The sequence below is a fragment of the Fulmarus glacialis genome, unplaced genomic scaffold (genome assembly GCF_000690835.1).
Source record: "Fulmarus glacialis isolate BGI_N327 unplaced genomic scaffold, ASM69083v1 scaffold9471, whole genome shotgun sequence".
Classification (NCBI taxonomy): Eukaryota; Metazoa; Chordata; class Aves; order Procellariiformes; family Procellariidae; genus Fulmarus; species Fulmarus glacialis.
The window spans coordinates 87,031-104,247 of NW_009190960.1; the positions used below are offsets into that span (position 1 = coordinate 87,031).

The window sequence follows — 17,217 nt, forward strand, 5'->3', positions numbered from 1 at the left end:
TGGAGAGTACAAATAACGGTTTAAATAGTTACTTGCGACATGAGTAGAGAGAGTGAAAGATGTTTAAAGCAAACGCAGAGTCTGGGGATCTTTTGATGGACCATCCGTTTTGGCACTTGCAGCTCACTTTAATCTGAAATGCAGACAATATATGTGTATAATATATAGTCCCACAGGAAACTATTGTGTCTTGCAAGATACTCAGCCTCATAAATTGTGATTCTTGCTGGAATTGTGAGTGGCAATACATATCCTCTGATGATTCCATTGCACTGTGTTTATGAATTTTTCCCTAACCTATCTGACAAGGGAAGAAGTGTAAAGCATCGCAGTTATTTTTGAGGAGTGCATGTAAACACTGGATAACTCAGGGGACTTATTTACCTTCAAAGTTATTGCCTCAAATCCAGCCTGATTCAAACAGGTGTTATGGTTTGAAAACAATAGCTACACATCAATCTCTTTGAAATTAGCCAGGGTTTTCAATGCCCTACTTTGTAGCTGCATTTGTATAATATGAAACTGGTACCTTTATCAACAGGGCTTGACGTTCTTGGTGGCAATCCTGAGAGAGGCCAGTAACTGAAGAAGCACAGAAACTAAGCTACTTGCTTACCCATGAAAGTAGTAGCATTAAGAATGGCATATTACTGAGGCATGCAGGGAAGTTGTGTTACAGCTGCCTGGCTTTAACCTGTTATCTTAAAGCAGCTTTAGTATCCAGATTGTCTGTTTGGCATCTTTTACTGGCAGTAAAAGAAAAAGTTCCTCACAACAGAGACTTGGAATCAGTGCACCACCATTCCTCACTTGGATCCTGCTTCTACATTTAATTCTGTAATCTCCATGTGTGGGAAGGGGGAGTGTGACGGGCATCTCAGAAAGCACAGTCAAGCTGGATGAGCAAGAAAGTTTAAAAATTGTGTTTATCTTGTTTGCAAGTGGCATATCTTCTGAGTCCTTTCAGTACTTACAAGAACTGGAACATACATGCTTTGAGCACTGGAACTGCTTAGTTTTTCTTTATGGTTATCACTCTCATGCATGATGACACTTTGAATTAGCCAAGAGACACATAAGTGAAGCCATTGATATATGATACTTAGCATTTTCAGTAGACACTGGGACTTGTGCTTTTAGTTTATTGACTCTATTTGGATTTTAATTCTTGTGGTTTCAAACTTTTTTTTCTTTGCACATACCAGAACATCCTCCTCCTCTCCTCAGTTTAAGTCCAAGTCAGCTCTTTTGAATGAGTCTTTTTTTTCTTAGCCAAAAAAGCAACCTAGTGGTTTATAAAACTCAGATCCCTTCTTGTAACCAGTCTCCACACAGATTTTTTTTTTTTTTTCCCCTTCACCAAGTAGTTACTTCAAGTTTTCTTTTGTTGGCTCTTCAGCTAGGAATTTCTTGAAACTATTTCTTGGTTTTTGACAGTTTAACTTAGCAATGTTTTTGGATCTCATCTTCAATTCCTCTGGCTTTCTGTTTTAAGTATTTATTTTTTTTAGCATGCATGACTGTGTAATGTAGCTCTCTAACATACACGTAACTCCTCCCTGGGGGAGGGCAGTTATAAAAACGCGTAGTAGAACCGTATGACTTTGTAGGGTTGCCTCTGACAGGTGAGCTGCTCCAGTACATGTATTCCTGCATCACATAAAAATATGTATGCTTTTACTCTTATACTTAGAATATTATTAGAATAGTGTGCCAAAGTCTCATCTAGTGTTACGATAGGTTAACATAACTGTTATGCTGAATTGCCTTAAATGAAGATCTGGTCCTGCATGTTCCTGTGCAGTGTTTCCTTGTTTAAAAGCAAACCAAAGAAGAGTAACACAGGAAATTAATTCAATGGGCAGCACATTATTTAGCGGGGGAGATAAGGAAGGCTGCTTTAATTTATGTCCATTACCAAAATTTAACTTTGCTCTGCATTAGGTTATCAGCTTAATTCAGCTGAATGCATGGATATTCGTCTGAAGCGTGTTGTTCCCGACCATTATTGTCACTACTATCCAGAAAATAAGAAACCAAAGCCCAAGCTAAAAGAATGCAACATGGATCCCTGCCCTTCTAGGTTTGTATGACAAATAAATTTAAGTGTGTGGTATGGTCAGTTACTAAGGAACAAGCAATCATATTTACTTAATTTCTGTCCTTTTCATCTTTAAGGCTACTTAATCTTGGTTGATTATTGCACGCGTTAAAGGCTGATGTCTGGCACTGCTGCCAATACATATGTGGCACTTCTTCAGTGTTGCAGAATAGGAGACTTTGCTTTATACAGACATATTGTAAATATCAATTTGTCTATTCAAGGGCTAATTCTACTTTGTCTTTTGCTGAGTGGTACAGCTCTAGTACAAGGATTTTGTGACGTTGTGTGAGGACAGATTGTTTGCCTGCTTCTGGATTTATTCATGCTGCCATTCAAGATTTCTCATTAGGCAGACAGTAGCTCCAGTTCTCAGCCAGCGTACAAGTTTTGCACATGGTTTAACTTGGTTTATTCATCTGCCTACCGTAAAAGTTTCATTCTTCATTTGTACTGTGGAGTTGACACTTAATTATTAAAGTTTGGGGAGTTTCTTTGGTTTTTTTACACTAAGAATTATAAAAAAAATCCCCCAAAAAACAAAAAACCAAAAAAAACCCCATTCAAAGTAAATATACTTGTGGTACAAATACCACAGAATATTATTGCCAAATTATAAAGGCTATAGAATACATAAATTGTATTGAATTGCACTACAGTATTTCAAACTAACTTTTGGATTGTCTGGTGAGGTTTCCTGGCTGCGCTAAAGAATCTTAAAATAACATCACAGTATCAAGTCCCAGAACCTCACATTAATATGCCAGCTGGCCGAGCTAGAGTTATATGCAAGAAGAAAAGGAAACACTCTCAATGGATTTCATTTCCTATAGCTAAACTGTCCATTTCCTTTCATTCCTGTTGAGCATAATCGTTGATAGTGACCTCTAACAGTTATAGATGTGCACACTCTCAAGTTTTTTTCCTGGAAAGTTAATCACTATATGGAATGGTAAGACTTCAATAATGCTTAATGGCAATGGGTGCAATGTTACAAAGCTGGAATGAGAAAATTAGGGAAAGAAAACGTAATTATCTTTTTCCTTGCAATTTTAGCTTATACAGACAGAAAAAGGGAAGTACTACTGAATATAATACCATATTTCTCAGTATTGGAAGTAAGGCTTTATGCCTACTTTATGCTGCGCAGTTCAAATAAGCAGCTCTAGAAGGGTCCTAAGCACCATTCAGGAGCTATGTACGATTACTCCTGTGATGCATTTATTTCACTGCCACTCATGTTCCTCAGCGGTCTTTGTTACAGATGTAAGTATGTAAATATTTTCTTGTTAATAAAGTAGCACAGACCTAAAAGATCACTGATAATAAATTTCTCTGCCAAAGGCTTGTTCATTTAATTTTTTTTTTTTTTATGGTATGAAGTGGAGAACTGTATGGTGAATAGATCACTATCTGTGCAGAAGTGGTAAGATTATACAAGTCATTGTTTGCTACAAGGGTAATGTGTAATGAATGTAAGATTCCCTCATTTCACATTGGGAATTTCTTACTTTAAGCATGATCACGTAAAAGTATGTACTTGATGTGCAGTCTCAGGTATGAGAAATAATGATGCAGTATTTATTTTGTTGACAGTGATGGATTTAAAGAAATCATGCCCTATGATCACTTCCAGCCACTTCCTCGGTATGTATAATCAGGATAGCATATGTGTCAGCATTAGCACAATTTTCACTGCAAATACACTATTTGAGTACTAAGATCATGGAACACAATCTGATTTTTTTGCTGTACAAGAGAGCAAGTTTATAACAATCCTGTACACATTTTTAACGCTTGTGATTTATTTCAGTGTGCTCTGGATGATTAGCTTAACAGTGAGAGCTTAATATGCTCTTCTTGAAAATATCAATGTGGAAGACTTTAGAATAAAGAGTTGTTCCCCTAAGTTGTTCCGCTTGCTCTGTAGTGCTGAGAAGAGCATCTCCTTTAAAATGCATGTATGAATTCTTGTCTTGAAAGGTTTTTATTTTGAAGATGTATGCAATGAATATATTCTTTTATAGAACAGGTCTCCCTATGTCACAGGACTCTAGAAATTCTTTTTCCCTTGAGAGGTCTAATTCTTCTGCTCTTCTTTAGACCTACACTCTATTTATTGACATCAAGGCTGACATGTCACTTTAAAGATACTGAGTTGTCTGAATATCTATTGCCTAAAATTAAGCGAACAGAGCCACGGTTTGTTGCCTTTTTTTTTTTTTTTTTTCACCTGAATCAATCACAAGAATGTAAAACTTCTCTGGAAGGCTTAGATGTTTTGTAAAGAATGCTAGGACTAAAAAGTATTGAGCCAGATTTACTGGCGTTAATGTAAAAAATTATAATTGGTGGAGTTAGATACATGTTTATCTGAGTTGAACCTCTGCTTTATTATGTCATGAAATGAATAATGTGTATTTTTCTAAAGAAGTAAAGATGTGAAGTAATAAGAATGAAATCATAGACTTGCACGGCTCAGTGGAGCTACTGATTACAGCTGATGTAAATGTCATAGTTTATTTCTGTAGCAATTTACGCTTGTTGTGGATCTGCTGTCCTGTGATGTACTTTGGCTTTCATACACAGATTGAGATTATTTTTTTCCTCTACAGCTTTATCCTGTAAAGTTCCATAGTTATATTCTTTGTCTCTCCCCTTCCATTTCTTCTGCCAATTCCTTTGTACTTCAGATCTCCTCTGGAACTCAGCACAATTTATTTACATGAGTATTTCATCTTCTGAACTGCTCAGGGCTTGGAGACCAGTTGGAAGAGAAATTTAATCCCCCTTTCTGTGCTCTACTGTGCTCAGCACGTTTGCATGACACTGTGGTGAGATAGATTATGTCTGCGATAAAGCTGTAGGCAGGTTCTCTTGTTTCAAACGCTGAGAACTACAGACAAAGGCCCACCTTGTTTCGACACCTCAGTGTGTCCTGTCAGAAGGTATCATGGTCTTCCTGGGTGATGCTCAGGAGTAAGAACTGTAAGATAGCAGATGGCCAAGCAGGGCTCAGAGTTGGTGCCAGCAGGAAGGAGAGAGAGGAAACAGGGCTGTGTTCTGCTGGGAGGGCGCATAAAGAAACACAATGAAGATGTAAAAGCACCTTTTCTTGCTGGAATTTCTGAAAGAAAACAGCAGCTGAAAGGGCGAGTTTGTATACCTGCATCATGAGGTGAATCTGGTCCAGCGTGGATGCAAGTCTTGCTTCAGTGTAGCAGGATGTATCTTCCTCTGTGCTGTTGCCTGTAAGGTAACTGCAATGCATTAATCTGTGCCAGTTCTGCTGGGGCTTCTTCCACCTTTTCTTTTTGCTTTTTCTTTTCTTACCTGTTTCTTACATGCTAACCCAAGACTGCTCTTGCAAAGCAGGCAGAAAACCAAAGCACTGTAGATATGCTTGAGCAAAGCTGTAGAGACTCCTTCACCTTGACCAGCAGTCACACATCACACCTCCTACATAACACGAAGGCCATGTGGAGGGCTGCTTTGCAGTCCTGTGACATTTACCGCTACTTTCCCATTCACACGAGGAAGTTGTGGGAAAGTCATGGTGCACACCACAAGATCTTGAAAGAGTTCTCCTGTGGCTAGAGTTGTAAATGCCCCACTGAAATATTTTTACAGATGGAGAATTCTTTTGAAATAAATAGAAAAATTTCCCAGGATGAAAATTTTATTTTAAAGCTTTTGGAATGCCTCCATTTATTTCAGACTTGTTGGACTGTTGAGGATCCCTTGACAGCTGTGGGTTCTGGAAAGTATCTCCTTGACTGCTTGCCCAAGACCCCCCTTTTCCCCAGTAGCCATGGACCTCACTCCATCTTGAAAATGCTTATGGGAGTATGGGATCTGGAGTGTGTTCGAAACTGATGAGATAAAGAAAAACAACTATAAAACTTCATGCTATAAACACTGTGAGGCTAGTATTACATATAGCACAGTGAACCTTGTATATAGAAATCCATGAGCTGCTAATTCATTGTACAGTTAATTGCTCTTTAGTTCCTGACTTTTTTTAAAGAAAATGAGTTAACGCTGGCCGTTCATTTAAGTCAAATAAAAGTGTAACTGTTGCTCTTCAAATGTATTTTGTACTTGTGGTATGATATCAGTATCTGGGCATACAGCTTTATTCTGAATGCTTTTGAGTATATACTCTATGGTTAATGTTCTGTGGCTTGCTGTGTTTTATACTGGTTCTTCTGTTGAGCTTAAGCATGATTAATATGTTTTTTGTAAGCAGTTTAATTAATTGCTTAAAATAGGAAGTGTCCTCGATTTACCTGCTGTATCACAGAAAGTGGGTAGTAATGACTTAAATTTACCTTTGATTTATAGGCCTTTGCTTCATCTACTCTGAGACTGACTTCCTTTATGATAGCTAAGTTACTCTTGATGAATTGATTTTAGTGGGATATTGTAGTACTTGCTGAGTCCATTGTTCATAATGGATATAATTTTTTTCAGGATCCTTTCTGAGCCTCTACAGTTGTAATAGGAATAAGTTTTAAACGAACAAGACATTGATGAACCATAAGATGTGCTGCAGGACTCAATCATTTCCCAGGGCTTAGCTTTGATTTGGGTGGGTGGTGGAAAGCAAGCAAGAGATAGGAGGTGAAGGGTGAGGAAAAACTGAGTGGGGGTCAGTGGAACCTATAGACAAATGCTATGATAGAAGCTTGTTATCTCTAAACGTGACAGGAGCAGGACATAATTGAAGTTAGTTTTTGTTGAGGAGTGATTGCTTAAATGTACATTCATGCTAAGACCAAGAGATAAATGAAATGGAGTTTGTAAACCTAAAAACCTCCATGTAGTTCTTACTTTGGGTGGTGCAGCGATTTCCATCTTTATTGTAGTTAGGTCTAAGTTTGTAGATAGACGTCCATTTTGAAGACATTCCCTCCCAGCAGATTGTTTATCATCCTTCTGTTGGAGGCTACTACCCCACAGCTCTGCTGGTTGACAGGGCTGTGTAAGTTTTCCATAATCTGTACATCGCCCTGCTTCAGGAGAAATCAGCTAGGTTAGCCGAAGCAGCTGAAATGGATGAGCAGCTGCCTTTTGCTTGAAGCAAGTTGGAAAGTGTCGTTCAATGGCATTTTAATGAGGGTGGAAAACTCTTGCAGAACTGCAGTGATGACCAGCCAAATGGTACCTGTCACAATTTAATTTGTTCACAGTCCTTATGGATGAAGATAGTTTGAAATGAAATGGCTGGGTTTACCCAAAGCAAGCGTTAGAGTTCCCATAAAAATTCTTTCATGACCAGATTTTTTAAGGATAGTCTGCATAATGTGGGCAGTGATGCACAACTGTGGGTAATAACACCCTCAGTCAGCACAACCAGATCTGTCTTTGTCTTTGGAGTTCATATAATCTCAAGTACAAATGCTTCTCGGTCTCTGACAATGGTAATAAGAGTATATGTGACCATGTAAACTAACTGTGAAAAATATTCTATTTAGATGATTTAGACTATTTGCAAGTAAAATCATTCCAGTAATCGAACTCCAGTATATTTAGGGTCTTTAACTCATGTATGAGAATAAGATTTTCAGTTATTTTGGGAAATGTGCTTAAATTTACAGTTCTATTTTTCTTCTCTTTTTGCTCATGAATTTAAGGCTGGAATAATGCAAGGTAGCTCTGTAATTCAATGTATTTATATTCAGTGTGTGGTAAGAATCCAGCAACCAAACTATCAGTGGGTTTTAGTGACACTGGTTGGGTTCAGTATTTTGCACTTTTAATAGAGGTTAGTGGAATAAAAAATAGCCTTATTTTTAATATATATGAGTTCTTTTTCCAGGTGGGAACATAACCCTTGGACTGCATGTTCAGTATCCTGTGGAGGTGGTATTCAGAGGAGAAGTTTTGTGTGTGTGGAGGAGACCATTCATGGAGAGATACTGCAAGTGGAAGAATGGAAATGCATGTATGCCCCTAAACCCAAAGTCATTCAAACCTGCAATCTGTTTGATTGTCCTAAATGGGTGGCAATGGAATGGTCTCAAGTAAGTTGAAAAGTAATTTGGACCTTTATTCTTGTTTTCTAAAGAAAGCCATGTGTTACCATGTATTTGTGAGCACAGGGCTATTAGAAAAATATAGCCCTGCAAGCATAATTCATAGTGCTTGCTAGGAGAAGTTTGCGCATGTTAACATGTCTGTATGGAGAAAAATGCATAAAGAATTATTTATGTCTGTTGAATTCCTGCTTTACACGGAGGAGAAATTAGAGCCAGAGGTCAGGCTCCTTTGCAATGAAGTCGTTTGTCTCTCAGTTCTTGATAAATGTAATATTTCACTGCATATAATAGCTAAAGGCATGTCTGTCTAGGGGCTAACATGTCTGCAAGGGTGATTTTCCAGCATTCTTACCTTTCATTATAGTAACAAGAACATAAAGCCAACTTATCTTGGCTCTAGTTATCTGATACAGTCAGATAGCTCAACACTTCTATAATTCCTTAGTTCATCCAAATGACATCACTGACATATAGTGAAGAAACTGTTCTTGCAGCACGTCTGACCCAGCTTTAACAGAAAATGACCACTGTGAGAGAGCATATTCTCAGTACATAGCCACCTCTGTTTCAGACTGTTGCCAATCAGATAAGCTTTACAGAACCCCGAGAAATCACTTGCATTCCCGAAACTTAGACATTTTTTCCAGCATCAACCTTTTCTTTATTCACCTAGCAATGCAGGGACAAATTCATACGTCTCTGATACTTGATTGATTGTGGAAAAACTTTAGTGAACACATCATCAGTACTTCTACCTTGCTTTTTAGCAGGATTTATAAATATAATAGAAAAGAAACAGTGTGAGATGGTTGCATTGTCTCCTGCAGTGCACAGTGACCTGTGGCCGAGGCTTGCGTTACCGAGTAGTGCTGTGTATTGACCACCGTGGGCAGCATGTCGGTGGCTGTAATCCACAACTTAAATTACACATAAAAGAAGAGTGCATCGTGCCAATACCATGTTACAAGCCAAAAGGTAACTGGAATTTTGTCTGGGTCTGTTATTGTTTTACATTTTTGTTAGGAGAATTAAAAGCCCCTGGTAACCTTTTTCAGAAATGCCAGAAGCTGGAATTTACTAGGACTTATTTCAGTCTTGGCAGAAACAAACATTTTAATTATTGGTGCTAGGAAAAGTGCCCTGCTGATATTTTTTTGCTGATAATGCGGCCAGACTGTCATGAGGTGAACATGCTAACTAAATCTATACAGCCTGGTCAAATTGGGAAAACCAGAATTAATGAGTTCAACATGTGGAGGAGGAGTTGTTCAGTAATACTTGAAATGCGAATGATACCCTATATATATCACCTGGGATCTTGTTCGTTTGCATCTCATTAAATGTGTCAACATTCTCAGTTGGCCTCATCAGTTCATTAAGTTATAATCAAACCGGTTTCCTTCTCTCTTCTCCATTCCTGCATATTTAAAAGGTCTGTAACAATGATGTAATGTGACAAATACTCTCTGAAAGAGTTGGTAAGGTTTAAAACAGTAGGTGGGAAGGTGAAAAGAAAAGACAAAGATGAGAGGGGAAACTAGTATATCTTGTCCCTTGCTCATTTCTGACCCTCTGGGCCCAGAAAATTTTAGTGGGTGCTACTTCCATTCTTTCATTATTTTTATTTGAAAGGCTGTATTTCAGACCTTCACAACTCACCATAAAGATTTACATAAAAAAAGTGAAAACTCTCTGTAGACAACCCTATGTTTCTCTTCAGAGTGTTTTCAGACTCTAGAGAATTCTTCAAGCAGAAAACTATTCAGGGTTAAACCATGAAGTAGAAACTTCACTGAAATTTTAAGAAGCTGCTTCTGGGGTTTTACTTAAGTTTGGAGGTGCAGATCCTCAATTGACTTACAGTACTCCAAGGAAAACCATCACAGAAGTGTAGGATGTATAGACAGATAAAAGAAGGTAGTGTTACTTTTAAAATTAATTTCCAATTTTGGGAAAGCTAGCTAACTCAGCAAAATATATATATAAAAACTTAAGTTATTACGATAATCCATTACACTGAGATGTAAGCTACAATCTACTAGAAACTGCCTGCATTTGGGGAAGATGTGGGAAGGAAGTAAAAGATTAAACAGGAATGGAAATTGGATTACTGGTACCCTCTCACTAAAAAGGGGTGTCAGAACTCAAGCAGCTCAAACATCATGAAGAAATTTTCTAGTAAATTATGGTTTATTATCCAGGATATCTTTATTCAAAAACATTAGATCAATAGGCAATGTAAAGTGTGAAGTGCTAAGGTGAATAATACTAACATCTACATATTGCTTTGATTTTGGAGGAATTACTGAATGTTTTTGTTTTGGTTCCCCACCCCCCCCACCCCTACCAGAAAAAAATCCTGTGGAAGCAAAATTGCCGTGGTTTAAACAGGCACATGAAATGGAAGAGACCAGAACAGTCGCAGAAGAGCCAACGTAAGTACATTGTCTTTTACAGTGAAGAAACATTTCCGGCATATTTTGCAGATCTGGAATGACCGTCGGTATGCGGTTTGCTTTGACAGTTGGCCCTCCTTCGGAGATGAGTTGTGTTGTGAGCTGTTCCTAATTTTACATCTCAATAGCTTTGCTTCTGGAGCTCCTGTTCTGGATGACACAGAGCTACTCTATTATAGTGTCCCTATATCATTCAAGCAATGCAAAGGGATCTTAATTCAGCCTAATTAAGCCCTGATTAATGCATGTGGAAGCATTTCAGCAGATGTAAATTAAATAAATTCAGTTTTATCCCAGTCATTGCTGTTACCTCAAGAATGTAGTGGTTGTATTAAAAATTAAGAGGTACTTTGTAGGGTTGCCAGGATTTCCTTGGGGGGTGAGACCAATGCATAAAGAAAGTGAGAAAAACCTGCTGATCTCTGAGCTTAGCTGAATCTATGGGGATAAGTTGTGATATTTTACACGTGTGTGTGTGTGTGTGTGAAATAACATCTGGATTTTGTGAGTCCCCTTAAAAGCTGATGGGGGTAAGCCTCGCAATATTTAAGTCCTGGGGATGAAAGCATGACTTAAATTCAGCTGCACTTGTTCCTGTCGCTTGTATGTTAGGGCTTCTATACAATTGCTTGTATCCCCTGTGTACGTTTCATGCATATGTGTATCTGATATATTCAATATATGGTATATAGCTTTCTAGAAAGTATTAACTTTCTATACGGTTTTCATGAGAGATTTTGAACAGTATTCTGTTGTGCTTAGCCAAGTTCTGCACTCATTTGTAGTAATGTTCGTTTAAAATAATTTCGATGAGCTTACTGAAGTTACTTCGGATTTATATTGCTCTGAGAGCAGAGTGTGCCCCATAACAACTTACTTTTCTTCCTCCATCAGCTATTCCTGATTTTTGGCACACGTGCCCCAACAGGTGTGATCATGAGTAACAAAATCTTTACACCTGCACTGACTCACAGAAGAAACCTCTTGCCAAACAGGTGTTTGCATAGTTATGGTGACTGTACTTTAAACTTTTCACTGCTCTAGCCTCTCAAGTCAAGTGTCAACCTACTGTGAGCAGTTATTTCACTCTCCAAATTGGTGGCCCTGAATTCAGGCAGGGTAGTAGCAAAGATACAAAAATAAAGTGTGATTTTCAAAGGGGGTGATGCAATCAAATGTGCCTGTTGAATGTCAGTGTATCAGAATGAAGGGATATGAGGCCACCTCTGAAGAGGATTCAGCATGAAGCTGTAAAGAAAATGATCTCTAGCATTACAAAATCATGCTGTGACAAGCGTGAGCTAATGTAGACTCTAGGTTTTTAGGATTCTTCAGCAGCAGTCTGACAGAACAAGCAGGGAGGACTGGCAGGAATACAGCATGCTAGTTCAGAGTGTATTTAGAATATAATAGAGCTGAGCTGGAAACTTTGTAATGGGTTCCCTTGTACCTTGTCCTTACAAAGAAAGCAGTTATTCATGCCTTCCTAGACATGACCGATGTATTCGGCTGCAGCCTCACAGTGTGAATGCAGCCATGTGTTGGAGTTCTCAGTGCATGTCCTGTCACAGCTGTGCAGTTTTGCAGTTTCCTGGATTTTTTTTCTTCTTCACTTACTCTGGAGACCTAGATTTTCTTCATCTTTCATTCATGATCCTAATCCTGTCCTAAGACTTTTTCCTTCACATTTTCTAGAAGCATCTTCATTTAAGTCTAAAAGGTTTTTCCAGCCACCTCTTGCGGATGACTCTTCTCTGCCATCCTTCTCTTTATGGAGGTGTTGCTGAGGCACTATGCTTTCCTGGTCTGGGTACTCTGGGCTCTCCTAGGACCCAGCTGTAACGCTGCAGCCAGATTCCCCTTTAGTTTCTTTTTACCTGTCTCCTGCTGCCACCTGCTCTTACTTTATTCTTCTAAGGAAGCTGGCAGGTAAGGAGAAATGAGAAATAACTGATCCCTGACTTCATCCCTTTTTGCAGATCGCCTGTTGGTCGTGTGGACAGTGGTTTGCAAACAGAGCAATTTCTCCCTAGATGCTTTAAATCTCATGCCCTAACAGCTCCTGTCTTTTAGCTGGAGTGAGATTTTTGGGTCAGGGTTTAAGATTTGAAAAGAAACTGTAACAATAGTTTGTTACTTTTCCCAGAGTAAATTATAAGATTTCCCTCTGGTTTGGATCTGTTTAACTTTGTTTTCTATAATTTACACATGGCACTGTGATAACTCATAGCCCACCTCTGCCTAGCAGGAGGCTTATGATTTCCTTGGTAAAATGCCATCAGTTTTAATTTTAGTTATTCTCTTGTCATCCAAACTTAAACCACAATATGAAGTCTCAACTTCTAGTCCATCCTTTTATTACAACTGTCTTTCTATGCTTTCGTGTGATATTTTAGTGTGATAATGAGTAAGAGAATAAATGCAGCTGTGTTTTAGAACCCACAATGATGGATATGCCAAAAGTAGCTTGTGGAAGATAAATACTTCTGCCGCTGTGGTCTACCACGGCTGGTGTCCTGAATTTACATAGAGGGGGAATGTTCAAAAGCTTCTTTTTTTTTATTATTAACAAAATAAAAAATGACTGCCCTTAAAGTGAGGCCAAGAAAAATGTAGGTCTGACCTTTTTAGTTTTTAGTTGTGGAATGTGATGACAGTTGATACCAATCATTATTTTAAACGTTCTTCCCTCGAGCCTTCTTAGTTACAGTGGGATTCGCAGAGAAGCTCCAGCAAGGTTTTTGCATCTTTTTTGTTAATCATAAGTTAAAGAAATAGACACTTCAACTGCCTTTCCATGTCATGGCTTAGGACAAAACTAAAATGCTTTCTAAAGCTGATACATTTTTTCAACAACCTGAGCTAAAAAGTAATCACTAGGTTTGTGGAGTTGCACTTGCTGAATGTGAAATGCAGTGTCTCTCATAAAGGTTGCTGCTCATTGTGTTTGAGTAATTTTCACAGAAATGTCCCCACTGTGCCTTTGGTGATAGAGAATTACACATTTTTCACAGCTGCTTCTCTGAAAAAGGGCTGGTGATTTTGTCCAAATTTACATTACACTCAAAGTTGATAAAACCTGGCAGTGCAACTCTGCTTAGAGCAGGCAAGGATGGTGCTTCAGGGAGGGGTAGGGTGCCAGCGCTGTGGAAGCTCTGCCCCAATAAGCAGCCAACATTTTAGATGCTTCTGCAAACTTTTATCCAGGCCCCTTGGCGCAGTAGGGTTGGACTGGAAATATCACAAGAGCAGCCTTTTTTTCAGGATTTAGGCATTTCCTGTCTTAACTGAAAGCAAAAACTGCAGGCATGAGGGGAAAAAAAAAAAAAAATGAAGACACACCATGTTTTCCAAGTCTTTAGAAAGCTGCAGAAGGCTGCGCTGAGTTAAGTTTTCAGTTCAGATTTGATTTGGTTGGGTTGGCTTGTTCTGTCCCAGTTTTATCATCGGTAGTTTAAGTCACTGCTTCATTTTCCAGGTCATCCTACATTTTTCAGAGTGTGCCAGGTGAATGTACGTTTCTATTAATGTTAGACTGATAACACTGCAGCATGGACATACTCTTCCCTGCATCTGTAGTGTGTACATCATTTATACCTTTGCAGATGATTATAGAAGCATTTGATTTCTACATTGCATTGGGAAGAATGACTGTACAAAAAGGCTGATTGTGAAAAGTTGTGCCTGCTCAGATTTGCATTTTTCCATTCTTTTCCTTTTTTTCATCAGAAGTGGAGTCTTATCTACAAACTTAGTTAAAGATCTCAGAAAATTTTCAGCGTTAGCACCTTCCTATCCATTCCTTTATAAATTCCTGATGATCTGCAAGGCATCATAATAAAAGTGTTTTGGCACTTCTTAATCCTGACCTGAGATCACTCTGAGTGTATGCCCATCAAAGGCAGAGTGAAATTGCTTCGGGGGAAGTATTGTGTCCAAAGCATTGCCACATGTATGCTGTGAATGCCACTCAGTAAAAAAGATATCACTTCTGAGGTTGATGGAGTTTGCTTTAATGATCTGTCACAGGCTCTGGTTATGCATGTGTTAAAAAATAAAAATAAAAAAATCATCTGCCTGAACTCAAAATTCAGATACAATGCCAACCTCTGGAGCTCTGTCACTGTCCAGTCAGTTCCTTGCTCTAATTTTGTATTAGCAGCCTCCATTGGCTTCTGTTGAAGGTACTTAAAGTGTGACTTTAACATGGTCATCCTTTGAAAAGTTCTATAATTTAGGATTTTAATAGCTAAATAGTCATGTGACTAGTTTAGCAAATGCCAAGGTAGAATAAAAAGTATTTTGGGTGTTTGTTTTTTTTTTTCTTGCACTTTGGTGAAAAATACCAGACACTAATATTCAACAGGAAAACCTCAATTATAATATAGGCTTGCTATAAGTCAAAGAAAAAATGCTTAGAATTTTCATTTCTTTATAAATCAATTGGTTGCTGAATGAAAGGATTGCTGTGGTTCAAAATTTCCTTTCATTTATACAGGATTCCAAAAGAATGCATCATACATTATTTCTGGAATGTTTTAATGCACTCAACTAACAGTATACAAAACTAACACAGATTTCTGGTATGCTGCTGTCATACTTTTACCAAAAAAAGTTATTTGCTTTCAGACTGTAAACTGTTAGGTGTGGTCAGAACATCAACCAATCCTTTTCAACTATAAATGTCCACCACTTTGATTTTTCCAATTAGGTACATTACTACAAATAGACTTACACTTTTTTTTACACAGAAGGAGAGGAAAGTCGTAATTTTGTTAAGCCTATGCACCATGGCCTTGGTCCAGTAAAGCACTTAAACAAGTTTAACTCTGAACACATTATAGTCCTATTGACTCCAAAGAACTGCTAATATGCTTAACGTTAGGCACATGCTTAAGCGTTTTGTTGGATGAGGGTGATTTTGCTATGCCTACCCTCGGTAGTTTGCATGGCTGTCTTTGAAGAGACTATGAGATCTGATGTTTCAGGGTTAAGCTGATTTTTTTCTGCTGGGGTAAGAGAAAGCCTTGCTTTGCAGCTTTTCCCACAGATGTTCAGTTAGAATTTGTTATCAAAAGCATCTGGACATTGACCCCTGCCAGCTGTGCGATTGGACTCGATGGGCTGTTGGGTTGCACCAGTGTGGCATTTACTCAGATTTTATCACTGTAGGACACAACCATCCACCATTTTGATAAAACTCTTCCAATAAAAATCAATCTGGTCATCTACTTCAAAGGTAGTCAGACTTGTGAAGCGATGAGCACTTGCAATTTTCCTTGGTTTCAGGAGGAGCTGGGGATACTGTGCCCTTTACTGAAGTCTGCCAAGGACCAGTGAGCCCAAACTAAAATTTTGAGGCTCTGTTCAAGGAAACTTTGAAGTGACGGGCTTTGATATCTTTATTTATCTTCATAGTAGAGTTGTAAAGGTATTTCATCAACATCTCCTTAAAGAATAACCAGTTACCTTGTAACCTTCATTGGAAACGGGAATAGTCTTTTCCACAGGAGACAGTCTGTCTCGGGGTCAAGCACAGCTTGAGTGACTCCCCCAAGGACTGAGCTAGAGTATCCTTACGGGTTACCCACTCATCTGTTCTCCTTTCTTCTATTTGATTCTTCCTCTGTGTATACTGGCAAGTAGTTATTGGCTCAAAATGATAAACTGTCCACAGAATCAACCACACGGTGTTGACATTTTTCTATGCTTACTGTGTATGCAGAGCGTAAATACTGATTTTTGTCTTGTACAACTGTTCTTGTATTTGTAAGGGCAGCTTTCCTGCAGTAAAGAGAAAGATAATTCTTAATCAAAGATAAGGAGAAAATCTTTGAATCCTAATTTGGATTTTTCCTTTCAAATACGTTTTTTAGCATTGGTCAAATACATCCTTCTATATCTCCCATTTGTGCTTTGATCATCAGCTGCATTTGGACATATAATAAAGAGCAACTGCAATCTTTTGAAAAAATGTCCTATGAACCTCTGTATTTGATTTCTTATAAATTGTACCCCAGAGCCACTCAGGATGACTTTATTAATGAAATTCAGGCCCTTGGCTCTAGTGCCATTTTGAAAATCACTATCAGATATTAATGTGACCCTCGAAGTCAGAGAATATTATAGACTAAAACCTCCTTTTATTCAGTAAATTCATGATCTGTAAAATAAGATTTTACTATAGTTCATCGGGAGCATAAATGTTTTCTAATAAAAATGATGGATTATAGACTGAGCCGGTTAGACCTCTTTATTGAAGATGAGAGCCGCCTTACAAGATTAAATCTGAACAGCAGCCTGCGGTGGGGTGCATTGGAGATAGCTAGATTTGAAGAGTATTTCTCTTCTGTCTGGTTGTTGATTATTAGTATGATATAAGGTGATGGCCTTTCTCAGGCTTAAGCAGACTGCAAATATACTTTTGGCATATGCCTAAGTCTGCGTACCTTGGGAGGTATTTTATATTGTATAGATATGTGTTCATGGAGCTTGTCCTTTTTTTTCACTGAAGGAGTTTGAGAAAAGATGTAGGTGATGTCCTTTTCTCCCAAAAAAGGATACAGCTTTCCCTGTTCTTCATGATTCTTTCTCCTCTTCTCCTACCTCTTTTCTTTTG

The 17,217-nt window shown here is 38.3% G+C and overlaps 1 protein-coding gene across 1 annotated transcript in view; it reads left to right on the top strand.

Annotated features, from left to right (window-relative positions):
* ADAMTSL3 (ADAMTS-like 3) overlaps positions 1-17,217 on the top strand; it is a gene marked incomplete at its 5' end in the record, with an annotated part of 101,239 nt that overhangs the window by 40,199 nt on the left and 43,823 nt on the right. Inside the window, 5 exons of the mRNA XM_009586508.1 lie at positions 1,945-2,083; positions 3,698-3,748; positions 7,923-8,127; positions 8,970-9,117; positions 10,493-10,577. Coding sequence (XP_009584803.1) covers positions 1,945-2,083; positions 3,698-3,748; positions 7,923-8,127; positions 8,970-9,117; positions 10,493-10,577 — 628 coding nt within the window. The remainder of the gene's footprint in view (positions 1-1,944; positions 2,084-3,697; positions 3,749-7,922; positions 8,128-8,969; positions 9,118-10,492; positions 10,578-17,217) is intronic.